The sequence below is a fragment of the Myzus persicae genome, unplaced genomic scaffold (genome assembly GCF_001856785.1).
Source record: "Myzus persicae strain clone G006 unplaced genomic scaffold, MPER_G0061.0, whole genome shotgun sequence".
In the NCBI taxonomy this organism is placed as follows: Eukaryota; Metazoa; Arthropoda; class Insecta; order Hemiptera; family Aphididae; genus Myzus; species Myzus persicae.
Window position 1 is genome coordinate 157924 of NW_019102267.1, and position 24670 is coordinate 182593.

Below are 24670 nucleotides of genomic sequence, written 5' to 3' on the forward strand. Positions count from 1 at the left end.
ATACTGCACAAATAGCAGTCGATGCAATGGCATGTGCCATGTACTTAGGTATATAGGTTTATTATAAGAGGTGCCTATATACTGATATACATAATATAAACAGAGTACATTGTAGACCGTGGTAAGGCGTTATGAATATTCCCGAAGATGCGATGGAGTCTTGTAGAGTATAATATATCGTGACTTGAAAAGCCTCGAGGATTATTATTTTTTTGATATACACCTAAGTATATTATATTATACTCCTGCGTATATAAAGGATACCTGTACAATAATAGTGCACATATATAGTAATAATATATTATGTGGCGGTGTATTATAGGTATATATCGAACGGGTATTTCAGACCTCGGTCCTCACGACGATATATATATATATGTATATTATTATTTATTTGTACGCTGTTTTAGAAAACTTACCGGGCACCACCTATGTACTTATACACCTATACCTATATGTATATTATTATCCATCGCGGGGTATACGTGAACCGTGTTCTACAGAAGGCGTTCTTTAAATAAGCGCGTGTTATCTAAACTTTATTTTCGTACACCCCGAGCGTGTTTCGTCAACATCGTTCAGACTTTATGGCGCGTATCGCGTACCTATGTAATAAACGTATGCTCGCGCCCACGACATTATAATCTGATTATATATTATCACCGCGCCGCTCTAATTATAGACCGAGTTAAAGATTAGTACGATAATAATATCGTATATACGGAGGTGCAATTAGAGTTGGTCTATACGTGTGTAATTTCCAGAGGGTTTTCATCCGCCGCATGTGCTGCGCATACAGTGTGCCACGTTGAAACAACGCGTCGTCACCGTTGCTCTACTTACTTATCAGATCATCCGGGTACAAACACGCGGCCGTGTCTTGTCGACAGCAGCGAGACGAACGGAATATTAATAGGGGTGAAACAAAATAATAATAATAATAATGAATGAAAAAAAAAAATACACGTATTTCATAACTCCCGTGTTATGCGTGATGCGGGGGTCCGATGTCGAGACTAGAAACCACGACGAAAATATCGTCATATCCCCATGCACTCTCTTACCGTCTCTCCCTCCCCTCTAGGTGTACACGTTTGACGATCGGAAACGGGTTGTATATGTATATGTGTATATATATGTGTATATTATAATAAAATGTATGTATGGGTGTGCGGCGCTGCAGCACACGACACTCGTGTGTCTTAACGAGGTGATCTTTTTTACGTAATATGACACTCGTTTTCAGAGACGAATTTTGTTTTTCCAAAAAATCGCCGTCACGTAAAATAGCTGAACACTTAATTAATTTTTTTGAGAATTACGTTTTGCATATGTTTCCATAGGTAGGTGACAAGTTATAATTTGTCTTTGTATCTGGATTTGAAAAATATATAATATGATACATATTACTATTGTTCGTGTATCGGTTAGATGAATACTGAAATCTGTACCCTAATAAATGCATCCTCATCATGCAGAGTAGTCGAGTGCCATGCACCCGCATCGAAAGGCAGACGAATAAACGTGGGAAAATCTAAAACAACCAACATCATACAATATCATATCATATTGTCTTTGTAGATACCGATGTAATGGTCGGAAGTTCTCTTGAAATATAAGTTCTGCATTGGATCTTTAAGTGCGTTCATCTGGTATTATTGTATGAAGTACGTTTAATCTGGCTAATAATTATTAACACGAGGGGTGAATTAAACTAGCTGCGAAAAACTCCGGACACTAGGGTTTTTTTTTTACGTTTTCTATTAATTGTCCGTCCAATCTATAGTTTCATCCTATTTTATAATTCCCCAGAATTTTCAGTGCCCATGTGCCATGTAGGTATATATACATATTGACCCCGGGCGTACATATCGTTACACACGCGACAACGTGCGTTGGAGGTGTTTTCCAATTATCTTAAAAATTATCCATCGCGACCTGTCTGTCTGTCGGCGGCGTTGTCCAAATGGTTCACGTCTAAAAAGGATAATTACAACAAAGAAATTTAATTACCGCAGGTGGTAAACACGGTTACTCCTTCGTATTATAATCACGATTATGATTATTATTATTTTTTATAAACGAAAACGTCCGAATTTCGTTTACCCCTTTCGGATGAACTGGTGTAAACCGTCAATTAGACCGGGCGGTATCCTTTTTCATTGAAATTGGGAAACACCTCGTCAATATAACGTTTACCCTGGTTTGCCACTCTCTCTGTCCGTATAATTACGACCCGTCGCTGTCAGGTATCGTACACACCCAAATACCCAATAATAACAACATTGACGGTCGTCGTCGGCATCACATTATAATAATAATATAATATAATCGAGCAACCGTTTTTGAAAATCTCAACAATGACCGCTGGGCCAGAGGTGATATTTCGTGCGCATTGTGATCGATTTAAGTCGGCGATACAATATTATTATATATTATAAATATAATATTAATTCTCGTGCACTGCACCGGTGAAAGTTCTCATCTGAATGGCTGTGCACAGTATGTAATATTATAGTGATATACTACCTACTATACGTATATTAACATGATGCTCATACGAGTAGTTCAGATTTAATCTCGTAATCGAAATTGTTTTTCGGAGCAGACCGTAATATTGTCGATTCCTGATTTGCTGCACGTACTGTTATATTATTACTATTTTGTAATATTAAACGAAATATTTCGTACGCTAACGTACTATATTCTAGGCACTATAGCTATAATATCACTGCGGCAGTGTACCTACCACACCGCCGATGCCTTTCATCTTTATTCGCATCCGAATACGAGTACCTACCTACGCCGACTGATCGTATATTGAAGTAATCTTGATTCGGTTCACACAGTAGTTTTGTATTACAGCGAAATATATACATACGTGTACGTGTGTGAGTCCGTGGAGGTATATAATATTATTACGAGTACTCTTCTCGTTCCAACCGTGTTATTAGGTGACGTGTTCCGAGTAGGTACCTAGTACTACCTACCTATATAGAAATTCGTTATTTAATAGATATATAGTAATGTACTGTGTAGGGCATTATATTATATTTTATTATAATGCTCGCACCCATTCCATCTGTGAACAATCGTATAGTGCGTACTCACAGGCGCCGCACAGTGGAGAGCCGTCTCGTTTTCGATAAATTAAAATAATATTTCAACCGGTCCGAATGACGATGACCGTTTCCTATATGCACATTTCTGTATAGGTGCGTATACGCACAATGGGGACCGCACTAAATCTTTCAAAACATCCCCCTGGCCGCTACAATAATAACAATAATACCCGGTCAAGAAGGTTTAAAGCTGGATTAAATCACAAAATAAAACAAAAGGGTATTTAAAAGCTGAGTTTTATTAAAATTTAAACTCCGTTCATTTGCATATCACTGAGGTACGGTATACGTTGTGGAACAGCGCTTAGAAACTTGTTATTGTTTTAACAATACACTCGAAACATGAAAAAATATATAATATACGTGCGCGGAGCGAGAGAGAGTGGTGTAGCGCACGGCACAAAAAGAGCACTTTTGTATTGTGTATATATTTTTTTTCCTAGAGTGTAATTGACCTTAATTTTCCATATATAGAACGTTTGTTTTCCTTTTTTTCCGTTTTCGTGTCGTAATAACACAATGAGAACGCACATTATTAATACCTGTTGGTCAACACACATATAGAGAATTTTACAATATATAATAATATAACATATATTATCTGCTATACAGAACACACACACACACACACACACATACCAGCGGGCTTGTGTATAATATTATTATTAATACAATGAACGAGCACCCGTATAAAGGGCGCACAGCAGAGACGTGTATGCAAATGTCATCGGCACTTTATGTATACAATATAAAATGTATATAAACATATAAGAATAATCAATATATAGAAAATCAATTTACGGTAGAGCAGCACACCGGTGTAGTGGAGATAATTATAATGAGCGAAAAAACAACGACGGAAACACAATCCTCATTGTCGACGTGTGTGCCTATAATATATACCTTCAATATTTTAAGGAGTGTGCCGATTAGAATCTCATTGATCTTTACTTTTCTTATTGTTTCAGGTCTTATTATATGAATTGGTAGTTGCGAAGAGTCTGATGGCACAGCAGCAATGATGTCGATCAATTTGGTTTGGCTGTGTTCCCTACTGGCGTTGTTGGGTTACAAATGGACCGACGCTACAGATCTATGTAAGTATAACATTCTTGTGTGATAATACATAGGTCATAAAAGCATGGAATTTTCAGTTTCCCAATGATGACAATTTTAAAAAAAAGTCGTTGTTTACTTATAACTTATAAAAATAAAATCATACAATCATAAAAATGTAATATTAATAAAGAAAAAAGTAATTTAAGTATTACTCTAAATATATATTTGGTGTGTGGGATATATTTAATTGAATGGATTATATTTATTTTATTTTGAACCACAACATGTTTTTGTCGGTCTGCATGATGACATTATAGTAAAAGAATCTTGTTAACGTACACGCTGATGAAATGCGTGCTATGCGAGGATGAACATTCACTGACGACATTTTAATGTCGCATTAAAAAGGCGAAAAAAATCAATGAATATATTTAAACGACTGAAATGTAAAATTATTTTCCTCTCCAATAAACATTTTATTAGCGATTGTTATATCTGAGTGATTCGATCGGCACGGTGAGGTATGGAAAACGCAATCCATTAGTTAATAACTTTTCGGGTAGGGGTTATAATATATATATATTAACATTGCAATATATTAATGGCTGCAGCTATACGTCATATAATAATAGCAACTTACACTTAACTGTAGTCCGTAAATGTAAAAATAAAAGTAAAATGTTTCACCTTGCCTAATGCACTTTACTTTACTTTGCCGTGACACATTTTTTCTTTCATATAATCGCGTTACGTGTTTATACAATGTATTTAATTATCACCCTCGCGTGTGTAATATTACTAGCCATGATGGTACATCGACAAATATTATGTGTAGGTATACGAATAATTTTGACTATAGTATTAATAAATGATACTCAATAAACCAACATTCCTCGTTTCAAAAACACAACGGATTTATCGCTGTTGTATCGATAAAAATTTTGAATAATTCTTTCCAAGATTATTAGTAATTTATTATTATATGAAATACATTTTTATAACTTATATTAAGATAATGAAAATGTACAAATAACAAAAATGGAAAAATGAATTTGTTAAGATATACACAATAAAAAAGACATCTCTTGTATTATGTGTTCAGCGTACACCATAGTCGTATATAAAATTATTATAAATTCGAATAGGATTCTGAATGGATATCGATTTGAAATAGTGTTACAAAAGTAAGTCATTTTTTATACATTTCAAGTGCTATTTATCTTTTGAATTACTCCAGAAAACGTAATAACCCAAAATAAATCGATTTGTTGAAAACCACACATTTTTTTTTCAATATTGTTCACAGTTTCCTTTATATTTATAGTTCTACTGCCGAGTGAGTTGAAAAATTACTAATTTTAAAAAATGTCATAGTCGTAGAAGTATTACATAAATCTTTTCGATTTATATTATCAGAACAAGACTTTCTAGTGTTAAATATAAAATGTCGTAGTACCTAAATCCAATAAATTCTTTTCCTTCCTATAATCAGAATCTAAAATATAGCCAAAAATTAATGGAACCGGAACAATTTTTTTTAATGCAAAACGCAGAAATTTCGATAAATTTAAGAATTTTGATAAAAATGAGCTAGAAATACTATCGTATTATTTTCAAAAAAATCAAAACTATAGTCTATGATAGTTATATAATATTTACATTTATACGAATGTTAAAATTACTCATCTGGAAAATATGTCTGGAAAAAATAATATTTTATATAGTAAAGAGTTGTGCCAGCGAAAACGATCTCAAATTACATAACAGTCATCGTAAAAATAACCATTGCAATAAATATATAATGTGTGTAGGTAATAGGTATGCTGTATGCGTCTTTGGCCTCTGCTATTTCAGAGTTAAAGCATGCAGCGGTAGTTGGTCTGTCTCAATCACAACTTACCGGACAAAAACCACGTCGACCACCACAATGTTATATGATGCACTCGCACTACGAACCGAATAGACGACAAGTGGCGATTGAATTGAATAAAGATTATTGATTATAATAGTTAAACAACAATACTAATACAACGACCATAGCTTCGCGTTTTTTTCAAGCATATTCCAATAATAAATCGTTTTATTTCGTGCTTAAACGTATGTAATATATTATGTATATTTAATATTACTAAGCGCTCATCATTTCCGCAAAAGCTTCGTTAAGTGTAGCGCGCAGACATTTTAGAGATGCCATAATAATGAAAAATATGCTATGCACAATATTCGTATTTTAATATTTATAGCATTATATAATATTGATATTATGTACGTTTAGTGTGCAGGGGTTTCAAGTTTTTAGTTGTTATCAATCGCAGTAATAATTATTATCGCATTCAAATCTGTTATATTGTGTTACGAGTTCGTCGGCTTTCATCGAAGTCCCAGGCGGGGGGGGAGGTCTGCGGCTGGGGGCGGTCGGCGCTTACCGTTCTCTCGGTGTAAGCGCGAAGGGATTCCAATTAAAAGTTGCGGCAGGTGAGCAGCGCCGAGCGAGACGCGGGCAACTCTGCAACGACGGCGGCAAAAACTATTTTATGTACACACCGACTTCACCGTTTGTGTTTTTGCGTGCGTGTGCGTGTTTGTGTGTGCATACGTCAGATAATTAATCGGAGGGGGCGCAGCTGTTCTAATTATACGAGTGCACAGTTTATGCCTCCTCCCACGCCGTATGTTCCGGTCGTGTGCGCAGACGGATAGTGAGTGTGGCTGTGGCAGCGGCGGTGGTCCGATTAATTTTTCAACGTCGTGCGCACGCCACGCTGGATTTTCGGAAATTCTCTCTGCAAATTTATTTATCTGTATATCCATCAATATATGCTTAATATGGATCGAGTGTGAGAGAGATGATGTTATGATGTATACGTGCGTGCCTGCGGCTAATAAGTTTCCGTTTCCGCGGTTCGCCGCAGCTGACCTGCACTCTCGCACGTAATATTCAGATATTTATAAACATTAATCTCGAGAATAATCGCAGCTTAAATACTGTGTGCGGGTTGCGAGTCGTGCAAAAAAATGTCGACGTATTTTTGACATACGTCTGCAAGTTTCTTGGCTCGTGCCAGTGCGTAATTGTTACTCACGATTTCTACCCTGTATATGCATAAAAGTGACGGCAATGTCCGTTGCGACGGTGGAGGGTGGGCTGTACATTGCCAAGAGCAAACACACAGCCGCAGCCAACCACAGTCGTCGAAAATTGCCGATCAGCAATAATTATTAGTGTATACGCGTGATTTCCCCCCCACAAAGGGTAAGCACCTATATATAATATATACATATTATATTATACGTATATTTTGCAAAACGTCTTATATGCAGAGTACCTACTACGTATAATAGCTCAGCTGTATGCCGTATACCTACTTATTTGTATTAATGTGATTTCGACGAATGACATAGGCAATAAACTTTACAAGTAGTCAACTAATAAACTGTTCGCAAAGCTGATTATAAAATGTTGAAGTTGGGGAAATATTAATTATTGTTATTTCTAATCGTGTATTGATTATAATTGTATTACAAGATGGCTCCTGCATTTTGTGTAACACGAAAATTAACAGGAAATTAGGTATACCTACGGTTTTTTTTTTTTAAAAGAACTCGAGTTGTGTTTTCTAAATATTCATCAAATGAGACAAAACAATTTTACTAAAATTAATTTAACATCATATAATATACATATACATATACATATATATCATAGTATCATATAGGAAGGTACTCGATGTAAGTTTAATTAAATAATATATTATCACAATATGAAAGTGGTGTATCTAAGTTGCCTACTCATAACGCCGTGTAATCTAATGTTTTTATTGAACTAAGTTTACCAAACCTGGATTTTTGACTATCTATTCTAACATTACTGTTGTAATATCATTATTATACATCTACCAGTTGTATCTGAAGTACACTAGATGAGTTTTCGCGACTTCAAACTTGTCAGATGTTATTCTAAAGAGATTGTCTAGAACCGTTTTCCAGCGTCTGCTCGATTATATAATTTGTTGGTCACATCGGTAAGACGATAGTCGATAACGTACTAATCACATTTAGTTATGTGGTATAAAATTAGTTGAAATGCTGTGAATGCTAATTTTACACTCAATATATTTCAATATTTGTATAAACTATTGTAAAATAAAATGTATTCATATTGCATTCATATACGACGTAAAATAAATTTAGCTTACTTAGAAAAATAGTACTACACAATCAAATACACATCGATCTGTCTGTATTAAGTAGCTAGTATGATAGTTAGGTCCATATCAATTTTATAGAGTCGCTTAGTACGGTAAACCGTATATAGCAGCCTCCTTGAAATCTCATATCCATCTTCTGTTAGAATAATAAAAAAATTATTGTGAAATTATTTACCTTTTTTTTTTCATTATCATCCATACTATAAAACCGTCGCAGCTGCATACATTTCGTACATCGCATATGTAGCATATCATAATAACACCGGCGAGTGCATACTAAATTATATATTATAATATGTTTTATTATTTCTGCTTGCCAGCAACATACCTACCATAAGCGCTCGCGTCCTGCACTATATCTTTATTTCATAATAATATAATAAAAAATTCAATATACTAGCATAGTGTATCATACAATACATATATCGCACTGGCGCAAAGTCACGCCGCGTTCCCTCTCAGGTGAAGGGTTACGCCCGTGGCCGGCCGGAATTCAATCTTTTTACGGGTGACGTGCGTGCGCATATATGCACGTGTACTCACAGTACATAATATATGCCGCAGCCACAACCCTATCGCAAAACAAACATTTGCGAACAATGGATAAACTAACCGGAACACAACGCTGCCGGTCATTGATAAGCTTTTCCCCGACGCAATATTTTACGCATTCTGCTGCCGTTGGTTTTATCATCCAAAGCGAACGCCATGTTATATATCGGCGGAGGGGGCTCGTCCGCGCACGCGACATTTAATAAGCATATCATTTAAAAATATGCTACGAGCATATTGTATTTACAATTAAAAAAAAACCTCGGGGAAGTAGCTGGTTAGGCGTCGAGTGTACCTCGTCGTTGAGTAGGTCGCACTGTATAATGAATGTGTTCGATTTGAATTCAACGATAAATCGCATTGTACCCATACGAAAAAAAACGATTTTGAACGTAGACGGGTTTTCAGCCTAAATGTATTAGAATATTTTACCATATTGGATTTATATTAGTCATTTATTTTTGTTTAGATGGTAGGTTGAACTAATTTTTCCCAAAAACCAATAACATAGCTAGTATATTATATAGGCAATAATTGATTTTTATAATTTAGTCGTTTTTATTGTCAATACAATATGTAAATATTTTTGTCATTCAATTATGACTCAGTACCAAGAACCGTAAAATGGTGTAAAAAGGTTATTCTTGGTATAAAAAAATTAAAATGAATCTAAATATTTTGAAAAAAAAATCTTGTGCATAGTACCTAAATAAAAAATAATAATGTACGTAGGTAATGGCCAAAAGTTTTAAGTTTCTACGAACAATATTTATCAAATCACAATAAAATAACTAAATTCTTTAATTTTTATTCAAATATAAATTTTTGTCAAAATTGTTATGTCTTGACAATAATTAAAAAATAGTAAAAATTTGTAGGTTTGAAGATTGAAATATTATTATGACCCCAAAGGGTAATGACTGGTGACTGACAAAAAAAAACCATAAACCATATATTATTATAAATTTATATACATTATCTATCATTTCAAAACCTAATACTAGATAGAATACGTGACACTTCAATCGTAGATTTATTAAATAACTATCCACTATTATAGAATTGTGTATACATTACTGGTTGACACCCTGTTTCGCGATTGTTATTATATTATTGATTAATTTATATTCAATATACTGTACAAATACCTATGTTCGTTATGGTATCAATCATCAAAATTATTATTCTCCAAATGATATTCGCAAACTAAACTTCCATCCTACAATTCTGCTTGCTCTACTTCTAATTAAAGAAAACACGAAATTACATTTCTTCAAAAATAACATATATGACTAATGCTACTCATAAACTCTTATAACTAAATTATCTATTCAAAATGTTAACAACATCAGAAATAATATTTAATATATTGAAAACAACCTACACATTTGTCATATTGGACACTTTTTCAATCTAAGTCAGAAAATAATCATTTTCCCATAGATAAGATTTTTATATTCATCTGATATGTATTATATGACAATGAAATATTTTTATAACTGAAACAAGTTATATAAAACATATAATTTTTGATTTAAATAATAATATATTGAATCTGAATAGATTTGAATTAAAAAATATTAATATTATAATAAAAAGAAGTATATAATATTTAATCGGAATATTTTGCGTACATAAGTTTGCCTGTATTATGCAAATTTATAATGTTGATAAAAAATAATCATATTTAAAAACATTCATATTATAGTTAAATAATGTACATGATACTTATTTCATATCATTTATTGTACGTTTAAAACAATCGGTACAAATAAAATTTTACCATCGGTATTCAAATCCAGGTTAAAAATTTAAGATCGAATCAAATTTGTTTTTATTATCCGGTTGTACATTGATGTGTTCATTGTGATGCATGAATCTCTGAAATCACTGCACTTATAATTTAAAATTCATGAAATTATGAAGTTTCAAACAGGTAGAAAACTTTAAGCTACAAAGCTAATCCTAAATCTTACATATTTTAATTTTTGACAGAAAGCCGAGAAACTCGTAATTTTACAAACGCGTTCAGTGTAGGACCATATCGTGTTCCGTATACTTGGGCCGGGAGGGAAAAACACTTTGATTGATTAACGTGGGTAACTCTACGAGCAGTGTAATTATTTTTTTTGTGCTACGATGAATCGCTAACTAACGCGTGTGCGTTCGATTTCCGCAGAAAACTTTCAACAACAAAAAAGTTTTTATAGAAGCATCTGTTTTAACATATTTTATTATAATAATGATATTGCTTTCGGAACGCCGCCAGAATTCAAATACCTCATCTCGGATAAATGCATAATAACTATAATATTACATAAAAATACTGTCAATTTTATTCATTTATTTTTTGTTGTTAAATTGCTTTTTACATTCTTATAGTAATATTTTGATGCGGTGAAGCTATTTCGCATTAAAAATAAATTAATTTTCAAATCAGTTTTGCATCTGACAATCAACAAATTTGTGTAACATTATCATACTTGACGAGGAAGAGCCTTTTTGGTTAAAACTATACTTTCGACTTTTTCTTAAATGCATTATTATGTATTATAAATGTTTGTATTATGTTCCATTCAGATTTTTGAACATAAAAAACATAAACCTACTTATACTAATTTTGTGTTAATCGGTTACACTACATAAAATAAATATATAATTACGTACAAACCATAAATATTATGAATTATACATTCAAATACATACATCGTCTGTTAACTAACTTAAAATGTGGGCGTTCACGTGTATATATTATTTATAAATTGAGGTTAAAAATATTTAAATACGGAACTCTTATGGTAATGCTAAATGTAATATAGAGTAGGTATTAAATCAATTGAAATAGCACAGTCCCCATTATTCGAAATATATTAAATTTAGTTTTCAAACGTCAAAAGATTGCATTGAATTAATTAAATTAATTAGCTTCCCTTCATATTGATATCGATATGATTTAACAATAATGTTATTTTCAAAGAAAATTTAAAATGCAATATAATAGGTATAATATAGATGTATATAATATGACTTGGAAAACATTTATGTTTTAATCTTTAAGAAATAATTCTATTAGCGTCAAAAGTCGTTTTTCTATGAACACACATTTGGTCCTTTGAGGTTTTTAAGAAAATAAAATTAATTGAAATTATCACTGCACGTTTAATTGAACAACTTTCTAGAGTCCAGCAGTAACACGGAGTTCATGGTTTTCTTATTATTATATTCGTCTTGTTCGATCAACGAACGCCGGTTTCTCAGTCCAAATGCCTGCAGGACTATGACAACAACGATGGTAATGATGGCGATGATGATAATAACAACAACAATAATATAAACTTTAAAGTGAAAAGTTCAAAATCCAATTTCAAATTCTATATATAGCTGCAGTACATTGAATCTGATTTGTAAGTTGTTACCCTTCCACCGTCGACTTTTCAATGCCCTATACTCCTACGATGGAATATAATATTTCATTATAAAATAACAATACACGTTCGCCTGGCTATTATATATAATTTAAATATGTAACAATAAAATCTAGATAACGTCAGTTTCACCACCGACGACGACTCATCGCTCCAAAGCCGCACGTTATCGGACCCACGTGATGCTGCATCAGGGACGTATATTTCCTTTTTTTCTCTTTCAATTTTATATTTTTTTTTTTCCATCCGGTCGGTGCTGCAAGCATAATAATAATAATAATAATATATAAAATTGTTCCTGTTGTACAACACATAAAAACATATTTTTTTTACGTCCACGACGTGACCGAATCTTATTCGCATAATTTATTTTATATTATTATGACTATTACTATATAGTGCTCGATCACCGAACACTCGCACTCGTGCAATGTGTATGCACTCTGCATGTGTGTGCTATAATTGAACGACTCGTTACGCGCGACTATATGGCAGAGTGGCTGCAGGTGGGTCCCGGAATAATGCGATTTTGCACCGTCATACAATAAAATATATTTAAAAACAATAATTATTTCACGGATCACCAACTTAAGGTTGTATAATAATATGTACTTTTCTCCCACACTCGACCATGATATTATGAATATAATATAATAATAGTATATATATGTGTTATCGTTAAGGCGATACTTAAATCAGGTAAATCCGACGATAATGTTTCTACTGGAGATTTTTACTTATCACCGACCTTCCGTTACAGCGGGACAAAGGACGAAAATATTATGAAGTAATTTTAATAAAATTATAAAATAGAAGGATATAATCGACGAATAAATCGTATGCGTTATATTATAAATTATAATAGCATACACCACTACCGAGCCTTCAGAACGCACCATTCAAAGTTTTTTTTGTTTAGTATTCAAAAAATAAGAATCCCGATAAATCGATTATTCGTCACCGTTCGTGAAATGCTATGTTTAATGAAGCAAAACGCAAAAGCGTTCGGATGGTGTGAGGTTCATTAACACTCGAACAAAATTTTTTTTTCTCCCTTAAAAAGAGTAATATCCGCAAGAACGCCGTTGTATGAAAATGATCGTGACACGAGAGTATAGTGATGGTTGAAGGAAAATTGAGGGTGGGAAAAAATAAAAATAAATAAATACGTCTCGCGATTTCTAAAGGGGTGGAAAGTCGTCTCGGGGACAAAATGAAGCGGAAATTCGGTTTGGGCGTAATGACGCGTCTGGAGCGGGGTTGGTAGGAAACGGATTTGGTTGTCCAAGCGGAGAGGTGCAGTGTGGGCTGCCGTCTTCGCAGACGTGCATATACAGGGTATAAGAACATCCCGGTGGTGAACATAAGACGAATCGAGATAAAAACAATCGAGGAGGTTCGACGCACCCTGTATACGTAACATGCGCGAGAGTTTCTCCGAGTTTCTCCGAGTTTATCGGAAACTAAACAACGCCGCCGGTGGGGTGACTTTTGCCCGGCCGAAGAAATCGCAAGGGTAAACAAGAGCGCTTGCTGCAGGGCGCTCGCGTATAAAATGGATTATTTATAACGGCTAGTGCAGTCGTAACGTCCGAATCAAATATCAGGTGAATTATACTGCCCCAGCGGCCGGCACCATAATCCCATTCTATGGATATTTAAAATACGACTTATGTGAAAGATCTTTATTTTATATAAGCCCCTCCAGACCTAAAACGCCACAACTAAATATACGTCTTAATATTATTATAATAACTGTAGGTACATAATCGAAGGTAGTGATAATAATTTTGACGCGATTTTTGATTTAGTGGTTCTGCCGTTTTTTTTCTACTCATCTCAAAAAATACATCGTCTTGCACAAAATAAATATAAATAATTTTCACCTTCATACTATTATCGCTATCGCCTCGAGTACAGTGTCGCTCACGTAAACAGTAATAATATTGCACGACGTACGTATTACGAGTATATTATTATAATATTATATTCGGCGACCGACGACGACGGCGCAGTGGTTGATTTACGATCGGCTCCACACCTGCAGCCTGTAATATTATAACGACGTTTTAATGTCGACGGTCGGAGGTGCTAAGCCCAAATACTTACGTACATTATATTAACATCGCGGCGTACAATCATTATCATTGCGGTGTCGATAGAACAATGATACAGAGCTGCAGCTATTATATATTTTGTTATTATTATTATTATTATATTGTGTACGGCCGCGTGTGTAATACACCGGCGAGAACGACTCGCCTATATATATATATGCGTATTGTGTGCTCGAAAAAGAGTTCTATTATACGCTCGCGCATTATGCTATAATATCGTGTATTATACTTGTATATGGGTACCTACGCGTTTCTTTTATTGAAAAAATAAAAACCTCACCAATCAGATCGAGGTGCGTGCGTATAGAATAATAAACGCGCGTGTATTGTACGACTGTATAATATAATAACACGTTGTAATACATTATACAGCCGCGCAAGAACCTCCGCCGCCGCGATAATTGTCCGTTATTAATCAGAGTATTGAATTTACGACGCGTTCTTAATGCTGTTATATAGTGTGTGCGTGTGTCATACGATATTCTGATTCCCGCCGCTCACCGCTACCGCGGTTAGAATGCCGCGCATATACCGTACAGTTTCGTGTAGGCTGGTATACGTTTGACCACCACAACTTTCACTCCCCTCTCTACTCCGCCTTCCCTTACAGGTACGTAGTACCATGGTGAGCGCGTAATTAATAATATTATATTATGCTCACACACGCGCACACACATGTATATATAGATTATATTATAATAATATAATACATTTCTTCGATATGGGGTCCGCGCGTCTGTACTGCGGACAGTATATTATGTTTGTATGGGACTCGGCGACGGGTCGAATCCTTCAAATTGCAAAGTCATATTATGAACGTCATACGACTGCATTTGGACCACTATTATACCGGTGCATCTCTCTCTCTCTCTCTCTATCTATATACATATAGCAACGGTCTACTTCAACGGGTGCAGCGGTCGTTGCATCGCGCATGCGGTTCTTTATTTTATATTATATATAATACGAATTCGTGTCGACCCGGCAATCAACCGCGTATTATGCAAAGTGTAAACGCATACTATAATAGGCCTCGTTAATTGAGAAACCCGGTATAAAGTTTTAATTCCACAGTTTTGTCTTCTGAATTAATTCAGCAATTTTGCAGCTACCTATATATTTATAATATACCTACTGTACAATATATGTGTGTATTTTACGTCCACCGCACGTATACCACCACATTAATGAATTTTAATTTTGAAATTATTATATCTATATTATATACCTATGTATAAGTTTGTGTGTAAGCTATTATATGCATATCGTCATATAAATGTAAAAGTAAGATATTTTTGCTTTTCCTCCTTATTTTCCTTATTTTATTTAAAATCAATGTGGGTAAAATACAATCTTTGATTTTACTATTAATTTAATCCATTTTTTGTATTGCTATATACATAATCGTCTGCATTATATTATTATTATTTGTAATTTAACGGGGTTGTCCTTTTTTTATTCTGTGCTTAAAAAATAATTTACAATCTATTTACTATGTCTGAGTGTATAATAAGTAAATTCGATCGCATACTAAATTTGACATGAAATGTGTGAAAAGGAGGAGGGCCAGAGCTGAGTCGCCCTGAACAGTAGACACGAATTATTAAGTTTTAATTACATGGTTTTTTGTTTGTTCATTGTTGAGTAATAGTCTCCAGACATGTATGGTTTAGGCGCCGTCTTGGATTGCGACATTGTTTTCTTTTAGAACTATTTGTAGTTAATTTATGTTATTGATGATTTTGTTGGAATTTCATACGAGTACTATACATTTTTATACACGAATATGGTTAAGCTTAAGAACGTTAATTTTTTTTTAGCGTCGTTGACTTATTCACGTAATCGCGTTTGGCTACACTTTACAGTAACGTAATATCATTATCACGGTAAATTAATTCCAAGGTAATTAATTTTATTTTTATTCACATATAATCTGGCGGAATACGTTTCTTAATTAAACAAATACCGCAGTACTGCACTTGACGTTTATATTATTCGGTTGTTGCTTGTTGTGTATACCCACGAAATATTATTTTTTTTATATAAAGTGTGGTTACTTGCTGCACCTGTATTATTATTAATATAAAACGCAAAAAGTAATGCGTATTATGCATAAAAATAAAAATCTTATTTTTCCCTTCTTTCGTAATCTCGTTTATAACGGACGGCGCATAAAACTTTGTTAATCGATAAACGGCGTTCTTATACATTCTCGTTGGCCAAGTTTTTGAACATAAATAAAATAAAAATGTACAATATATTATAATATTATATTTGGCAACTTTTGCAGTAAAAATCCAATACAATCGATTGTTTTTCAATAGAGGTTCAATGTAGTTGCTGATATCTGGTCGAGTTTTTTTCCCACATAATAACACATAATATATATTATAATGGTTTGCGAAATTATCGTAATAAATTCACATTGTCAGACGGCGGTAGCGCGGCGGCGGTTTCTCTAGTCTTATTTATTTACATATTTATTTTACGATCACTATGATATTATATTGTATTTAAATCCCCCGAGTTTGATCTCGCGTATAATATATATATATTTGTATATATTGATATATTGGTCTCTATGGTTGTTGTTTAACGTGTATTATGTACATAAAGCATAATAATCATTTTAATAAGGATGATTCCTAAAAACCATCGCTGATGTCCGGTCCGTCGTGGTCGCCACCGCCGCTGGTCATCCGGATGGATGTTCGTAATAGGGACCGCTCATTATAAGTTTTCAATAAACCCGAAACCTAGGACCATATTGGATGACCACCGTTGCCGCCACCGAATCGACTTACAACCACGTTTGTTAGATCGTTGAGCATCATTTCTGCATAGTCGTCTATAAACTCGGGGCTCTTGATTTCTACTGTAGCCCATTAAAATATCATAATATAGATAATATCCAATAATTATGGTCCTTCGATGTGACAGCCACAAAGATATCGATGTTACCATAATAATAGCGTACGTTGTGCTGTTTTCGGGATTGTATAATATCGTCTAATGGCTAATATAAATGACAATACAGCACACAATTAAATGTTCTTTCATTAGTCTAAAAGCTTGGGGACCCAGTGATGGTGTCTATTTATTAGAAGTACATCCGCCAGCCATTGTTTTAGCAGTTTAGTATATCAGTAGAAAAATGTACGCTAATAAAAACTGTGCAATGACGTATGATGTAGTAATCATTGATTCTAAGTTATATGTTATATATTATATGATGTATATAGAGTGCAAAATTGACCAATCGATCAGGTACTCTATTTGCTTGAAATCAAACGTTTACCTTGGCATATATACGTAATTTGCTTAACGGTGACGGTTCTCTTGGTTTACGTGTTATGGCTATTCGTTAATGTTAGAATGATTTCAGTGAAGAATACATACAATAAACATATATCGTAATAATAAACCGAATGACATAAAGCTCTTTGCCGACAAACAGACAATATTATAATGCTCGCACTCTTATTGTCCGCCGTGCTCAAAATCGATTTATATTCATTTATTCTAGAAAAATCTTTGTATTTATAGTAAAAAAATAATAGTAGGTAGGTGCCTATACTTGCGTATATAGTAAACTTTCAAATCCATATTTCCGTCGGACGAACCATTCTGCTTATATTCACTGGCGGGGTCGGACGACGCGACACCCGGCTCTATCGCCCGTACCTATATATATGTAGGTATTGTATATATTTGGCGAATTTATCATTCGGCCGTGACAAATATTATAATAATAATATCGTCTACCGTGCAAATCTCCGTGGAAATATTTCACACGTGCCGCGATTTTACTCACCCGTAATCCCGGCTGCAGTTTGCGTCGGTTTATTGTTTTTTTTATTTTTTATTCTGTTCACACCCTGGCCTGCAGAAGACGACAGACCTTCGCTGCAGCAGTGGTGTCTTCCATAACGATTTTCCGGGAAATAGTTCGCGCGTTTATCATTTAAGCTGCTACTATACGCATAACCCGTATTAAATAATAATATATTGACCTTAAACACTCATAGGAAAGACGTGTATAACAACAGCGAGTGATAATACTATTAATAATAATGTATAGGTAATGCACAAGAAATATTGTGTACTCTGTATTTTCATTTGAGTCACACGCCCACTCGCACTTGTACAGTCCGTAGTGGTTTCGTCAACGAATTTCCTTTCCAATTCCGAATTATTATGGGTACATTAATATTACCTATATTATATAATTAATTTTTATGTCATAGGATATAATTGTAGGCAGGTAAAGACGTAGAGCGTTAAGATGTCCACGACCATCGTGTAATATTATATCATAATAATATTATGGAGTCACGATAATATATTTTAAATATTTTATAAGTCTACTGTAATATTTTAATGTGTATAGCGATGGGTTTATTATGCGAACACCGACACGGCCGGAACAGTGAAACCCGATATGCTATCAGCAGGGTTCTTTCCCCCTCCCATGCGTATTGAATTATGCGTTCATGAGGTCATCGTTTGTAAATTTATTTTATTATATTAAAATTATTTTTATTCTTGTTTTTTTTTTCAGCTCAATGCATGTCGGCACTCGGCATGCAGTCCGGAGTGATAAAAGACGACGATTTAACCGCTAGTTCTTCTTTCGAAATTGGAAATGTCGGACCGCAGAACGCCAGGTGAGAGCCGTTTTTAAACAACAACGCGCGTTACACAATATTTCTCACGCCCCGTTTGCACGCGAAACGCGTACAGAGGGGTATTTTTTTTCTTCATAATACAACGACGTCTATTTTGGGGTTACACTATACGCGTTATTATATGTTGACTGTTGGACGTGACAAAATGTTTATAGTGGCAATTTCTACTGCGAATATTGTCCGCTAAATGGCTGTTTTCCTTATTCTATGAAAGATTCGGTGCAGTTTATGCTCTGTATTATGGGTACACTGTAAACTTTGAGTTTACGGCGTTTTCGGGGAATTCTTTTTGAAAATAGGCGACACCTATATGAAATTGTTTCCATTCTAGCATAAATCCTTCTCCTTCCGATGGAATAGCTATAGGGGACAAAAACAATTTTGCACCCTCCTGCAGATATGTTCATTTCACCTACCCTCTTCTTTTATTGTCGTCGTTCTAACACGCGACAAAAGTACACCTTCAGGCCACCATTTAAAGACCCTCAAGATACTTCCGATACGTCGATAAAAGCTCAGGTGGTTCAGTCTCCCAGCAGCTTAAAACGTTTTTTTTTCCTTTTTAGTACTTTACATGGAAATTACTACGCTTAAAGTATACATTATCCACGTGGTATGCGAAAATAAATTAGCGAACATTTTTTCTTACACGTTTTAAAATATATTTTACCTTCACAGTATACATTTTATTAAAATATGTTTTATGTATTTTACAACTGTGTTATGCTAATATACATATAAAGAATTTCTCCAAAATAGAAATGAATATTTTTTACTTTTGGTTTAGTTTAGCTTAAAAGAAAAGAAATATTCCTATATAGACGTACGCGTCGTTATTTTTCTTAAAATATATATATTGATAGGGAAATGTGTAATACCCCGTTGGTATATATTATGTGCGTATATATAGGTATTCTAACTGAACTTCCCTTTACTGGCTTGCTTGAAATATATATATATATATATATATACACGTTAAACTTATACATATATAAAGTAAGTTATTGGCGGTTAGAAAGGATTGGTGTGAACAAAATGGAACCCAGAGCTTTGTGCTCTTGGTATGGATTTAATAAACGAGAGGGTCAGAATCCCTTGTTTTGAACTCTGACCACTAGTGCCCGAGGAACTCGTTAATTGGAACTTGCGTGTGACGTTTCAATTTGTTTTCATACATTGAGTTAAAGATGGATTAAAAGTTGCACGGTTATATTTTTCCACACGAATGTGTTGTATGTAACAGAGTAGACTATAAATGATAATTAAATCTAATTAAGTAACAAAAAAATACAAAATGTACCTAAACCCATTAAAGACAGCAGCATAGAATTGATGTCTTAGCAGTATGTAAACGTCACTCCAAGTTTCTGTATAGCTGCGAAATGTGCATGTGTGTATTTATGTGCGATGACGTTTTATCCTGCAAAATTAAAATTCAAGAAATATGACTGTCCTACATACATTATACTACTTGACATAGGTAGGTACAACGGATAAAATATTTTCCCTTGAGATGTGCCGCTTGTTAATCCTATATTTAATAATAAACAATATGATACCCACATTATATTATATTATAATACTTCGACGCTGTGATAAATTTAAAATTTGATTCAACCATAATAATACTTTTAAAATTATTGTTGATGAAACAAAATTAAAAATGAATTCGTTAGCAGTCAGTTATTTTTGATTTTTTTACTATTGCTTGAATAACATATTCATGTTGAGTTATACCCAGAATACATTTTATGACATTTCAATTGAAACATTTTAGTAATACTTTTTTTTTATATATAATTTTATATTTTTTTCATTTGCTACTTTTAAAGTGTTATAGTAACGATCAATATTATAATTCCATACTTTTCAATACATTATTATATATATAACAAGGTCTTTCATGATAGATACTTTAAGTGAAACTGGACAGAAATGAGTTAATTTTTTCTTGTTTTTCCTTTCTCGGAAGAATTAAATGAAACAAAGTTGTCATGATTATGTTTCGGGCTCTAAAAAGTTTTTATTAGAGACACGCTGTTTTTGAGCATTATTACTAGTAGATTTTCAGTGAATAATATAATACCGAAATATTATACATATGACAGAATATATATAGTCATATTTAACTCATACCGTTGTCGCACATCAAAAAATATAAAATATACTGTAAAAGGAATCCTTTTCTATCCTTTTGTTAATATTTGTTTTGCTCAAGTCACGACTTTTGTAATCCTTGAAATGTGTATGTGAGTGAGTGAGTGACATCAAAAGAAAACTTTACTGTGAATGGCAATCAGAGATAACTAAATATTTTAAACGGATTCTATAACGCGTGTTTGTATATAGTTTATACATATTTAAAGTGACTTTATTTTAAATTTTAAATCAACTTAAAACAATTAATAACAAAAATAAAACCAAACATTTTTTTTTTTTTACATCAACGGTTACTTTTCTTTTTTAATACGCTATTTGATATGAGTGCACAACAGCTTGAAAAAAAATGTTTTATTTCAAATGTTTCAGATATGTGACATAGGCCTTTTGCTTCGCAATTTTGTCCCTTAGAATGAAAATATTTCAGTTTGCTTTGCCATCGGCTTGTCTGATTTATTTTTATCACAAGTCTTTCAGTATATATATACATTTGGTATTGGGTATGAAAAAACTCAATATTTTTTGGTTGCCCGTAGGCGTCGTGCACATACAGTGAAGTAGCGAAAAGTTTCGTCTAATGAATATTAATGGTCGTTACCAGTTATCTGTATAGGACGAGACCGGTAGAAAAATAAAATAAGAAAAAGGTTTCTTTCTAGTGTATTTTTTACTTTTATTTATTTTTTTCGGTCGAATTACGACTTCAAGACAGAGAAAGCTAGTTTTATCGATACGAACTTTATATTTTTATTCTAACGATCTTTTTCGAATACAAGAGGTTTTGCTTCCTTTTGCAACGTCGTGAGAAAGACAATCAATCAAAACACTAGAGATTTTTTAGGTCATAATTTTTATATATTTATTTTTTAAGGGGAGCTCTACTGAAGGGGTTTTTTTTTGTGTGCACCTAACGACAATTTATCTTCGATTATCGCCTGTTGACGTTTTTGTCGCTTTTTACCAACACCATTACTTGAGCACATGAAACAAAAATAAAATATTGAATCACAGCTAACTGATAGGTTTGATTATATTATGATCTATAAGCTAGTGCTGTATAAACATTAATGGAAAGTGTTTGGTTGTTTTCGAGGAATTTGTTTTTGTCAATTTGTAAGTCACGCACAGGTATAAGGTGTAAATATTGGTACCTAGCTATTTTTATTTCCCTTTTTCGTATGTTTGGTGTTTGCTCCAAGGAAACGCGTCGTTTGCAGAGTAAATAAGACAAAATGTAGCATCGGTGAGGAAAGGAATAAAATAAATATTTCCTGTGCCCGTGATTTCGAAGAGAGATGAAAGTAAAAAGTTAAAGATTACGGCACACGGCGACGGCGGCGGATGGATAAAAATATGTCTGAAAAACTTTCTCAGCCACATATATATACTCGTACAGGATATATACTTAAACTTGCTACTTTTATTTTATTTATTTTTTTCCACCACCATGGGAATACCATGCGTTGACCGCGTTAACAGAAACGAGAAAAAAAAACATCTGGGAAAAAATCTGCCGCGAACGAATATAAAAATAAAAGTTTTCGCCGTGCGGGTATATTGTAATATCGGGCCGACGAACAAGCTGGAATGTATAGGTACACAATGTACATTTAATATAATAAAATGTTGTGATATAAACCTCGTTAAATTCGTTCTTCCGCAATCGGAGCTCTTCTATCGTGACAAGTCTCTCCCAGTGCGATTAAACACATTTTCGGTGATCGTGTGCAGCAGCAGCGCAAAACCATCCGCTCGTCCACACACAATACTGCATAGGACGTAAATACACTCTTTGCGGCTCCCGGCGATCGTTTTCCTACATTGAAAATCCTATTGAATTTGTACCCAATCGGTTTCCATGATTACAGCCGCCGTGGTTGGTAATGAACCCCGGTCACGTTTGATCCGCAGGCATTATCCCAGGACAACAATTCGTTTAGCCGAATATCGGCTGGGTCGATGATTACGAGTGTGTCCAGATTTCCCTCTGTTTCTGCGAGAAGAAAAATAATAGTTCCCCAAGTGAAATAACTCGCGCATTATTATGTTACGAACTTATAACCAGAAACCGTAATATGCAAGCAGTCAGTAGATGTATAGTGTGAAAATGCGAAAATTGTACATTAATTTGTACTATGGAAGGAGTGTTTTCCGAATTTCGTAAAGATATACTTCATGAGATTTATTCTAAACGCATTATGCGGTTTGTTGTAATTAGGTAAAATATTTGAATCAAAATATTATATTAAATTTTGACTTAATTTTACCTTAGTCACATTTTATAAGTCGGTAGTTGATAGATACAACTGTCTTATTAAATGTTTACAAATCTATGTACATATCCATTTTAATTTCAATGTTATAGTTCGTTTGTCTCACGTAATCTAAATAATTTATTTCTTGCAAAAAAAAACAACATTTTTTTTAAAATTACTCGTCTTCTGTATGTGACAAACTTCTTAACCTACAAATCATTTTGATATGCAATGTTTATTCCTGGTATATATGCTATATTCGTGTTGTACAAAATGTAAATTTAATGGATTATGATAGATTTACAATCCATTTACAAATATATACTTTTTACCAAGTGTTTGTTTGTAGTGGATCTGTGAAAATCTGGAAACATTAAGTTGAACTATCTTTCAAATCTATTTTACGGTGTTCGCTGTATCGGTACATACATATCTATATACTTCTATATCGATGTTGTAAATGGATTTTATATGATAGCATGATCGTACACATATATTATATATAAATCTATGTAAAAAAACCAAATTGCCACGTATAACAGAAATGGGTTAACTGTTTGATAGATCATGATGATATATTTCAAAGAATATTCTATCATACCTATAGTAATTCGATAAAATTTATTGCATGGTGTAATAATGTATATAACATATAGAGGCCTCATGATTACAAAAGTTATTCATTCTTTAGAAAATAACTTGTTTGATAATTGATACCAATTTTATTTTTATGCTGTCAATTACGTTTAATAAAATAATTATGTTTCATTAATATTCAACATTTAATTAATTGAAATTTAATTAATTAAATGAGTGTTAAAAAATTGGTTGAAATGTCAAAACAAAAAATTTAGCAAAGAAAAAAATGTTGAATAGTATTACAAATTATTATATTTACATCATTAAATTATGCTGTCATTTTCTATTTACTACAGATACCGATATCAATAGTACCATTTCATTCAATAATATTAGTTCAACCGTATACCCGAAATTTAAATTTGATGAATCACAAATAATTTAAGAAATAATTAATTTATCGTAGTTTATGGAACATTAATATAATTAAGATAATTAATCTGAT

The 24670-nt window shown here is 33.4% G+C and overlaps 1 protein-coding gene across 1 annotated transcript in view; it reads left to right on the plus strand.

The window, feature by feature from the left end:
* Nucleotides 1-24670, plus strand: part of LOC111031689 (discoidin domain-containing receptor 2-like) — a 135985-nt gene that overhangs the window by 73941 nt on the left and 37374 nt on the right. Inside the window, 2 exon segments of the mRNA XM_022311740.1 lie at nucleotides 4091-4219; nucleotides 19045-19150. Of these exon segments, the coding sequence (XP_022167432.1) occupies nucleotides 4141-4219; nucleotides 19045-19150 (185 nt within the window). The 5' untranslated portion in view covers nucleotides 4091-4140.